The sequence below is a fragment of the Pipra filicauda genome, unplaced genomic scaffold (assembly GCF_003945595.2).
Source record: "Pipra filicauda isolate LSUMZ 115617 unplaced genomic scaffold, ASM394559v2 scaffold179_size1759329_pilon, whole genome shotgun sequence".
Classification (NCBI taxonomy): Eukaryota; Metazoa; Chordata; class Aves; order Passeriformes; family Pipridae; genus Pipra; species Pipra filicauda.
In genome coordinates, this window is record NW_024104286.1 from 1222262 (window position 1) to 1233863 (window position 11602).

Below are 11602 nucleotides of genomic sequence, written 5' to 3' on the forward strand. Positions count from 1 at the left end.
CATACTTTGGTGTCAACTTAGTTATTCCATAACTTAGAGGTGTGGTATATAACTCAACAGTCTCTTCCTTTTTGATGTGGACGGTGACCAATGTAGACCAACCCTTTCCTGCCTTCACTGCATTCATGAGCTGTGAGCAGCAGCTGCTAACCAGCCTCACATTGGACTGGTCAGTGAACAACACAGGTGAACTCGTGTGTGTACTTAGTGCCTCCAGTTCCAGTTCTCTGCAGGCAGCTGCACTTGAAATAAGTCTTCTTTTAATGCCAGGCTTCTGACTTCCTCTGGAATTGCTTTGAAAGGCAAGATACCTTGTTTTCTTTTGTCCATGGAGTTGCCATTTTTTCATGGAAAGATAACAAGAAGAACTTGTGAAGAACTGCTGGCCAAGAAGAGAAAGAATGGTAGCTATTTAATACGAGAGAGCGAGAGCGTGGAAGGAGCCTTGTGTCTGTGTATTTTGTAAGTACTCTAATACTGATTCTTTAGCGAGTTTTCAGATGGATCCAAAGGCAACATTCATCTTCTCTAACATTAATGGTTCTTCTCTGATATTAACAGACCCCAAGGGAGTGTGTCTATGCATTCAAGTAGTGCCGGTCGTCTTAGGCTTCCTTTATAGTAAGTGGTGAGAGGGTGGAATTTGCAAAAAATATTTTATGTAACAGACAATAAATGAACTGTAATCCGTTGGTGCTGGTCTCTCTCTGCAGACATTAAGGGGAGCCCAAAGAAAATAGCTTAGCCTGCCAAAACATGTTAAGAACCTTACTCAAAGTAACTGCCTCTGTAATGATGAGTAAACAGCATTTTAGCACTGTTGAGAGACTGAAAAGTCTCATGGTGTGCTACAAAACACTTCCTTCTTTGTAGAATTTCTCCCTGATGAAAGATTACCCTTGTGTTTCAAAGGAATTTTACCTAAAATAAGAATATAAGCTGAGACAGAAAGTTACAAACTCCTGTTTGAATTCATATGACAAATCCACGGACAAGATGGGCATAAAAAATTGCTACTTCTAGTCCTTAACTTTAATTACTACAATTAAAATTTTATTATTTTCTTCTCCTGTAGGGAATAGCACTTTTATTTCCCTGTCAAGAAGGTTGTTTTACACTTCTCATATATAATTGATCTGTTCCTAATGTATTAAAGTTTATAAATTAGAATCTAGGTCTTTCTTTGCTTGAACCTGTGAGGTTTTACACTTTCCTTGAGGATGTGTTTGAGCGTGACATCAAAAATTTTTAACAGCACATCTAATTAATTCAGAAATACAAGAAAATGTTTTATCAGTGACTAAAAATGCATTTCTTATGAAACGAATCAAAGGAGAAGGGAGAAAAAGGGAGAGAAAAACGTAGTACTATAGGGTTGGTAGATAGAAGAGAGGAGGTCTGCGCAACAACAGAAAAAGGAGAAGGGAAATAGCAAGTGGGGGACAAACAGAGCCCTCAGGGAGGGAGCTATGGGAACCTGCTTTCACTGTGGTGTGGAATGAGACAATGTAGGGGGTGAGGGGAGGACAAGGAGTGTGGGAGGGAATGGGCTTGCGTACCCTGTCAGAAGGTACAAAAGGGACAAATGTCCCTTTTTTTTTTTTTGCTTCGTTTGGGTTGGGCTTTTTTTGTTTGCTTTTTTTTTTGTTAAGGGCAAGGCAGATTTAACTTCTGATATCTTGCAGACATGCTTTGGTCTGTCACAGTGTGATATCTAGGCAGGCGTGCAAAAAACCATGTGACTTCCAGCTCGCCTCTGTGGGTTTTAGTGTTAAAAACTAACAGAACATTAGTGTTTAGTGCATTTGACTGTAACTCATACATTAATAAATGCAATACTTAAACTGAAGGAGTGGTAGCAGTGGTGTAACAGGTAATAGCAAGGCCTGGCTTGCACAAGTAAAAGCAAGGCCTATCTTCGGATAGCACGTGGGATGGTAACAGTGTGTTGGCTGAGAATTGCCTCAGAGACTGGACTTCCTGGCAGTGGTTCAATAGTCAGACGAAAGCAGACCTAAAACTGGGGGAGATCAACACTGAAACTCTCAATGCTGTTTCAAGACAACTTTTGGATTAGAATTGCATCTTGAAACTTTGCTTAGCACCTGACATGGTTGATGCACAAACTGATGCACCTTTCTCAAATTAGCTGATCCCTGGGCAGAGATCCTGATCCACTTGCAAACAACCAACCTTTTTTTGTCCTCTATTATTGGGATATGGGGAGGAGTGGACTTCCATGGAGAATCTGGGAGTCAGAATGGTGTGAACCAATTCAAAAGCATCTCTAACAAATCATGGTGCACAGCTCTGCTGATACATCTTCCTCCACAGCACACTGTCATTTTCATCCAAAACTGTCCCAGGTCTCTGACAGTGCCTCAGTCAAGATCTACTGCACTTGCTACTGCTCTCCTTATGGTTCAACATCATTCTCCTCTCACCTTGCTTTTCTGTCACTGGATCTCCCCTGTGCCTAGGCCAGGCAATATTAATTTTTACTCTATTACCAGCTCTTGATAAGCATTTAGTAGTTAATGTGGAAACAGAAGTTTCCTTTCTAATGGTAATTTCATGTTTATTTAATAAAAAGTACAGTAGCTAAATAATACCCAGGCAGTAACCTTTTAAAATTTAGATGATTGGTAAAAAATGAGTTTCAAAAATTATCAGTTTCTGGTATTTTTTTTTCTCACTTCTCTGTCTTTGTTCAGAAAATGAGCACCTACATTCAAGAAGTACTCTTAAGCAAGGAACATGTGGATTTCCACAGGTATATCAAGAAGAAAACATGCATCCTTGTGATACCACTCTTTGAATTAAAATAAATCTGTTATAACTGGAAGCCTTCTCCTGATCTCAGTCCGGAGTAACTCTTTTTGCACAACAAAGCAGTTTATTTCAGAGTAACTCTTAATTTATGTGCAAGTCCCCTGATACAGGTTCTCACCCTAAGATTCTCCCACTCAAGACAGCTCAATTCACTTAGCCACAGCTAAAGTTCTTTTGATAAACATGCATGCCAGTTAAAAGAACTTGTTTTCAGACACTGCTCCCCGCTCCCCAATCCTCTCACTTATTTGTGGTGTACGTCGTTTTGCAACTCTGCTGCCTTTTTTCATCACAGTCACGATCTTGAGTTCACCTCTTGAGTTGCTGCCACTGCAGTACCTGATAAAGCTTTAATTTCTGCTGACAAATTACATCCAAAGCCATCAATAGCCTTAGTGTTCAAACACCTGCATATTATTAAAAATAACAGTAATTAAAAACCTGGGAAATGCAAAGAAAGAACAATTTTCTTAGAAATAGGAGCAATGCAGAAATTTTCTGGGTCCTGGTGACTGGAGGCCGTTTTCTGCTAACATCTCTCCAAGAATCCAACAGCCTTCTTGTGATAGAATATCACACTAGAGGAGGATAAGAAGACAGATGAGAGAAGATGATGTCTGTGGAATCAAATTATGCTTATAAAAGGTCTGTGTGTTAGGTTTTGTTCATAAGTTCTTGGAAAGTCCTAGTTAGAGTAATCTTGTATTTCAAGATATTAAACCTTCACTCACTGTGCATTCTCTGGTTTTTTGCAATCTTCTGCTTTGCTTTTCTGCCTCTGTCTCATTGAATTTTACTGCACAACTTCTCATATCTGTAATACTATCTCCTATTTGAAGATATCTCTAGTCTTGTGCTTAGTTACAAATGTGGTGTATTATGTATACAACTATGTTTTTCACAGCTTTGAAAACCTCGTCTACACTTACCGTATCTTCAGGGAGCACCAAGGATATTTTAGAATACAGGTGAGTAACTCTCATTATATACCTAGAGATTGCACTAAAGATCTTAGATTTTAAAAATCATAGATTAAAAGATCATAGTTGATCAATGATCATTTTAGTCTATGATCATTTGATCTATCATAGATTTAAAAAAAAAATACATAAACACAATACCATAGAAAATATTCACAAGTTTGGTTTCTTCTCCACTCATTTCTTGTCTTTTTGATATTATTTTTATTATTACATATAGCTACAAAAGTAGCTTTTGTAGAACTTCCTTATAATCTAAGCAGATCTGTTATTTATTAACCATCTGCTTTCTGATTTGACCATTTCTTTTTGATAGCACTGAAGAAAAATCTATCATTTTTGTTACTTGCTCCTGTTCCTAATTAGCTCTTTCTACTTGAAAGCTCTGCCATCACACACAGCATCTCGTAGGGATCTGGAATATTGCAATGATCTTTTTCATTTAGAGGATCTATAATTCTGTGTGATTGTGAAGCACCTGAAGTGATGAAGCAGCAGATAATGCTGCTTATTCAAGAAAAGATAAGTGTAAGAGCAGACTACTACATCAATCAAATCCCCAGGCAATGTGAGAGGACGCCCATAAAGCTGGCTCCCTACCCTGCATGTAGTAAGACAGCCAAAAGGACTGCCAACAATTAAGTAGCATTTAAGTGGAATGAGGAAATCACTTCATAAAAACCATGCCAAGTTCTCACAGGCTGGTAATTTATTGCTTATTAATGGTTTTCCACTAATGTATGAAAGATGCAATTTGCCATGAAGAAGAATGGTTTGTTTAAAAAAATAGTATGTTTTGGACTATAGCCACGGTAGCGGGGTTTGCTGTCATTCCTATCAGCAGGTAATAACTCAGACACTTTTAGTTTTTTCAAACCCACTTTTCTTTACAAGGTTTTGCCAAGAACGTGAAAGAACAGTTTTGTTCTTCAAAATTTTAAGTCAGATTGTTTGGGCTTACTAAACTAATAGACTGAAATAATATACTGATGGTGGAGGAGAGACTATTTGGGGGTTTTTAAAGGCCAGATTCAGCCACGAGCTTTCTAGAGTGTGGTAGTTTGCCCCCATCAGCAGCTAAGCGCCCCCACAGCTGCTCATTCCTTGCCCTGCCTAACAGGGGAGGTGGGGGGAAGAGAACATGAAGATCAAAAGCGAGGAAACTCCTGGACCATTTAAATAGGTAAAGCAAAGTTGTTCATGCAAGCAAAGCAAAGATGGAATTTAGTCACCCCTTCCCATCAGGAGGCAGCCACCTCCTAGAAAACAGGGCCTCAGCACACACAATGTTTACATGAGAAGACAAATGCCATAACACACACTTCTTTACTTTCCCTGAGCTTTTATTGCTGATCAGAGTGTGGGATGGGATGGGATGGCATGGGATGGCATGGGATAGGATAGCCCTTTGGCACATCCAGATCTGCTGTCCTTCTGTGTCCCCTCCCAGCATGTTGCACGCCCTCAAGCTACTCACTAGGGAAGCAAAATGTGAAAAAAAGAACAATCTGAAGGCTGCATGAGCACTGCTCAGCAACAGCCAAAATATGGGTGTGTTATCCACAGTTTTAGTCACACGTTCAAAACACAGCACTATCCAGGCTTCTACAAAGAGTGTTAACTCCATCCCAGCCAGATCTAGTACACAGAGACAGTGGCACAAAGTCCATACAGGGCTGAATGGAAGATAAAGGATGCAGAAAACCAAAGAAAATAAAGACACATTTCTTTGTTAGATGGTGAATTAAGCGAAACCAAAGCCCCGTTCACTTTTAATGAGGACGCTTGCTGCGATTAGAGCTGATTGATGTGCTCACTGTCTGGCCCTGATGTCACCAGCACTTTAAAGTCTGAGTACAAATTCCCGTGGGGCTGTGCCATGGAAGCAGTTCAGTCTTGTTGTATGAACCCACACTTCAAAAGCAGGCTGTGAGAACATTGTTGCTCCCCTAAGAAGTACTATTCTCCATTTTTAGCCTCAGGAGTCTCCAAGGCAAGTTACAAAGCTGGACAGATAATAAACCCCTGCCTGATAGCGAAAGCTGGGGGCCTTCGTAGGGATCCTCAGACACATCCGCCACCACTGCACATGTCCTATACTTGACAGTGCTGACATTTTGTAAAAGTTTGGCTCCTGTTTGTTACATAGTTATTTAAATACAACATTTCAAGTGAGAACTAAATATGTTATCCCTAAACTTATGCTCTAAGACCAGAGGGGAGTGTGTAATGCTGTCTCTCTTTGGTGCTCTGCTGCAGTGGATTGCTGCAGCCCACATCTACATCAATATTTTAAATGTATGCTCTTTTTGGGGGAAAAAAAAATAAATATGAGGGAGGTTACTCTTAGTGCCAAATCAATGCTACTAAACAGGTGCCCCAAGTGTTTTAAGGACAGTACAATATTCTGTCACCAAACCTGTTTACGAACAGGTCCTTGGTAAATAAGAAACAACTTATAATTCCTTTCATTTAGGGGACTCCATGGGAAGGACAGTTGCAAACAAACTTTGTTGTCTTTTCCTTGCAGACTTCTGAAGGTGCTCCAGAGAGGATCTTCAGAACGTTAAAGGACCTGATATATGCTTTTGAAAAGCCAGATCAAGGACTAATAACAAACCTCCGCTACCCAGTGAAGAAACAGAAGGCCTCGCAAAGAAGCCAGAGGTTCAACTCAGGAATAGACAAGGTTTATAGCGGTGAGAAATTTAGCTCTGCCTTTGTGGGTTTTTCTAAGATGACAGCTTTGACAGGTTTGTGGTAAATAGTTGCTAAATGTCCTCTCATGTGGACAGAAGTTCAACGTTCTCCCTTCTCTCTTATGTTCACTGAAAATGGTTATTCTTAGCTCACAGGTTACTTAAGCTACTTACCCTCATCCACTACAAATTAAAAAATTAAAATTGTGAGAGATACAGAATCATGATGTTGCCCACATCTCACTCCCTCATGGGTGTTGACATTTCTAGGCTAGGGAAGGCTGAGAACCAGTTTTACCCAATGTGGTTCTGCCAAGGTGCCAGCAGGCCCTTGCACTGCACTGGGACTTGAAGCTGTCCTTTACCTTCATTGTCCAGGTTCTAAGCTATTTTTACACGAAAAACTAACTCAGTTATTTCTGAGACTGGGGGGAAGGGGAGCAAGAAAAAAAGAAAAGAAGGAAAAAAACCAGTCATCTTGTAATTAATTGTGATTTGTATTAAAATATGACTAATTAATAAGCATATAGCCTGGTACTCAGAATCACAGATTTGGAACCAGAGAGTTCAGCCTCCCATTGATCTTCCTCTGCTAATTTGTGCTTATGAGTCTCAGGTGTAAGACAGGGATATGATATTTCTACATGACAGAATTATGGAAACAGATGCAACAAAGGTGCACGTTTTCATAAAACTTTAGAATGTTCTATAGCCCCATGTCAATCCAAACAGCCTTGTTTTGGGAGGAATGACTGGACATGCTATTGGTAACTTGCCAGTACCCCTCACACGCCTCTGAAAGTCACTCTCCATGTTCCTGCTGTGCTGTGTTCAGCTGCAGCATCCATCAGGCCACAGGCTGAAAAATAACCCTGAAACTGTTCAGTGTCCTCTGACTGTGACAGGAGTCAAAGCCAGGGAACACGTGAGCAGGGGAAATCCTTTCATTAAGTACCACTACTGTAAAGGAAACAAAACCTATAAGTCTCCAATCTGCTGTGTGATTTACATCTCACGCCTAACAATAGCTCAGTGCAGTGGTGTGGGGCAGCCTCTCTGTGCTGCAGTTATTGGGTTTTTTGCACACAACAGCCCTGCAACAGTCCTGGCGCTCCCTGAGCCCAACAGACTGAGGGAAACAGTAGCAGAGAGGTATTTCCCATGTCTTCAACATCACCTTGTCACCTGCATCAGAAGGCAGATAGGCCACATTCGCTCTAAAAACGTTTTTATGGTATCTTACCGTTGTTGCTCTGGGGAGATGGAAAATACTGCAGTAGCATGGATACGTTTTTAGGAAATATCAGGTGTAATACATATTTTATTGTCTGGTCCTGCAACAAGGATTGTTCTAGTAGATGCACAATGCTCTGTTCTGGACTCACAGGGAGGAAAACAAACCCTTTCATTTCACTGTCAAAATATTTGTGGTTGTCCATAAAAATGGAGGCTATTAGAAATAATCCAAGTACTTTGGAATTGTTGTTATTCAATTTTAATTTAAATTTCACTTATCCAGCGTTCCAAACTTTCTCCTCAGAACTGCATTATTACGTGGTCACAGGGGGAGCTCAGGTTAATGTCATGATTGATCCCTCTGAAACACAGGCACCTCACAACACACTGCAGTGCTCCCCAAAGCAAGCACTGTATTTTCCTGTCCCAGTCCCTCATGTTGCACCAGCAGCTGGCTTTGCTGCACATGTGGGACTGAGCGCTCCAGTGCTACCAGTGGAACACCTCAAGGGACTGGAGTCACGATCCCGGTGGTTGGAGATTTCTGAACTTTTGTTCTCTAGCCTAGGAACAGCTTGTCTGAGAGTGGCTGCCTGAAGAGCAGTAAGTTTCCATAGTGGAGTTTTGAGTCCCAAGCATGCAATTTCTGCTTTTTCCCTGGCTTCTCAAAAAGCATAATAAATCTGAACAAAGTGTAAGAGAGAAAGGGTTTCTTCAGGCTCTCCTTCCTTGGTTGGGATGAGACCTTTTCTCCTGGGTATTTATTTAAAGAAGAAAGGATGTGTTATGCAATAGTCACAGATATCTGGGCTATTGATCTGATTTACCAAGTATGAATGATTTCCAACATTTCACTGCTCCTCAGGAAGAAGGGGGTCTCACATGGATACAACTGTTTATAACAGAGCTTCATGGCTCAGAAAAGGCGATGCAGGATTTGCCTCTGTGTGGGCTGCTGGCAAACCCAGTCCATAGGACAGGGTACCTAAACATTGACCCTGCAACAGCAGAGAGAATAGTGAGAAACAAAATTGAGTTACTGATACCCGCCCTGCCACAGGCCATCCTGCTTACTGTGGCCTTTCAGAAGGGCCACTTGCAATGACAACATCCTTTTTTGTTTTTATCTAATACTTTACAGAAATTGATGACGCCGATTATGTCACTGTCTTACCGTGAAGGATCTGTGCCTGACAATTTGGGAAGCTGCCATTTCAGGCTGTGCCACAGTGCAGTGGATCAGCTGGAGAGAGCTGCCAGCTGGGCATCCTCTGTGGATCTTTACCATTGGAATTACTCTCTTCCTTTGGCAGACTGTCAGAGCAGCTGTATTTTCTCCCATTAGATCCAGTACAAGCTACTATGTATTTTTGCTCAGCAATAAAAGATTTTTTATAACAGACACACACATACGTGGGAAGGTATCTGTGTCCAGGTATGTGTCTAGTGAATATTCTGTTAGAAAGCAGCAATATAAATACAATAAATGAATGTGCATAAAGCAGTAATTTATGACAGAATTGATATGTGGTGATAAAATCCATAAATGCAAAAACTTCTACTGACATTATAAGATGCTTTAAGACCCCTAAACTCTGCTATTTTGCACATGATTCATGTTGCCTCGTTGTATGATTGGATAGTATTTCATCAACATCAAAGAATACTAGTAATAGTCTGTAGTTTGGAATAATCCAAATTAAAACAAAAATGCTGTGTTAAATCCATGCCATAAAGAATTAATCAACAAAATGAAAATGGTTTGAAATACTTTTAATATTGGGGAATGATACTGGAAGATTACAAGTGGAGTGCAAATTCTACATGCATGTCAGTATGAATGCATACAAGTGTTTAATAGGTACTGTACGTATGAGAATGCTTATTGCATTTAATTTGCTACTGCCATTGGTTCTGTATTATGATGTGTATGTGTTTTTTTGGGTTATTTAAATATAAAAATTTGCTTTAATACTACCCCTAATTTTAAATATTTAATAAACACTTTTGTTCTGAAGGTGGTCTGCAACTAACAGCCAAAGCCGGAATTGGAACGTATGTCCTGACTCTCCCAGTCACTAGTACACACTCTCTCACCATTTGAGACAGTGAGGAAGATATTTATAGTGGTTGTGTGTTTAAGATTTTTCACAAATTATTTATGTATTTTAATGGACAATACTAGTCACATTTTTTTTCTATTATGTTTCTTTCACAAGAAAGGAACTTGTCAAAGGAATTTTAGTTCTTTCAGTGCTTAAGAATTAATTATTAATTTAACAGTGCTAACAGTTTTTGGTGCCAGCCTCAACTGGTACTTATAGCATGAAGGAAACAAAAAAATAAGGATATTAATTGACTCTGGCATTGCCAGAAATACTAAAATATGTGTCCAAAACCTTATGAATTGAAAAGAACGTAGTTGTCCATGAAGAATTGTACTATTGGACTGAAAAAAAACCAACTCTTGCTCTGTAGAAGTGCATACACTGATGTGTCTCTTTATTTTCAAAATTGAGCAGCCTGTCTTATAGCTGGTTATCACAGGTATCAGACTGAGCAACTGCTGTGCTGAGACACTCCACCTCCAGCAGCTTGGTCTTTAACAGAACACAACACTAGTTTTTCTGAAATCACAGTCTCAGCAGTCCCCCACGTGCTCAGTCAGTCTCACGGACGTTCAGCTCGGGGAAAAGGCTGAGTGACAAGGATTCCCAGCCTGTGCCTCATGACACTGACTGTGTGATTCCTGATGGCTGGAGAAGGAACAAGGGGCCGGGCTGTGGTGCCTTTTAGTTGGCAGTTGGCAGCCGTGTTTTGGACTTGGATTTACAACGCAATTGTGGCTGCAGCTCCAGGTGCTGCATCTAGGATTGAGGGTGGCTCCAAGCCCACCCTCTGGTCACTTCTCAGGCATTACCTCTGAGGCGGTCAAGGGAAGCACAGAGCATGATAAGGATAAAGGATTTAAAGCAAGAAAAAGAGACACAGAATGAAATTTACATTACGATTGACATTACATTATTCACCAGTGCTTTATTGCTATATGGCAATGTTTATCCTGTTAACAGTATAAGAAAATGAGGACAACATACACATTCCTGCACACATTTGCAGGTAACACATATAGCAGAAAACAACCCGTGCATGAGTTGAGAAAACATGTTTGAAAGCTTCACGCAGCAGCATCTACTTTCCAACATCCCAAGGGGGTGCCCGTGTCGAGGCGGGGGGGGGAGGGCGGTGGTTGAGCAGTGAGGTGGCAGACCCTGTTGTACCTGAAGAGTCAAAAGGTATGAGAATATGGTGTAAGAAATAACATACTGTAAGGAGGGTATGAACATGGTGTAAGAACGAACACGGTACAAGGAAGGTTCGAACACGGTGTCGGACCGCAGGGGGCGGGCAGTGTGCGAGGCGGACAAACCCGGGTTCGATACCCGCCGCCGCCGGTAACCCACCAAGGCCTCCCCTTCCCAGGAGGGGGTCCTGGCTGCTCCCCGGGCTCGAGTCCACCCCAGCGGGAGAGGAAAAGTCAGGCAGTAACAAAGAGAAACAGGGCTGTGGGCGCAGGTGGGAACCGGCGGCAGCTGCAATCCCGAGGCTGCCCTCCAGAGGTTGGGGGGTTGGAAGACAGCTCACCCCAACCCCATACAACTCCGCTTAGGAAGAATCTCTCTCTGCACCGCCTCAGCCGCACGTTAGCCCTGAAACCGGTGTCATTAACCCAAGCTGCTGCATTCCCTGGATCTCCCCCGCTCCACCCTCGGCTCCCGCTGGCGCCCACTCCGTCTCCCTTAAGCAAGATGGCGGCGTCGGCGTCTCCCGTCGTGCCCCGCGGCGCCGGCGGCCGGT

General features: G+C 41.6%; 1 protein-coding gene and 1 long non-coding RNA gene across 2 annotated transcripts; one reads left to right on the plus strand and one right to left on the minus strand.

Annotated features, from left to right (window-relative positions):
* The first annotated feature begins 281 nt into the window (after positions 1 to 281).
* On the plus strand, positions 282 to 8938 carry SH2D1B (SH2 domain containing 1B). The gene is made up of 4 exons (XM_027744249.2): positions 282 to 462; positions 3737 to 3800; positions 6343 to 6511; positions 8889 to 8938. Exons 1-4 carry the CDS (start codon positions 329 to 331, stop codon positions 8924 to 8926), a joined length of 405 nt encoding a protein of 134 aa, XP_027600050.1. The 5' UTR covers positions 282 to 328; the 3' UTR covers positions 8927 to 8938.
* A 1825-nt stretch (positions 8939 to 10763) lies between these two features.
* LOC114000127 lies at positions 10764 to 11545 on the minus strand. The gene is made up of 2 exons (XR_003545131.2): positions 11390 to 11545; positions 10764 to 11025 (listed from the first exon to the last, which is right to left on the minus strand). It is a non-coding gene; the product is annotated as an uncharacterized LOC114000127 (long non-coding RNA).
* Positions 11546 to 11602: the final 57 nt, after the last annotated feature.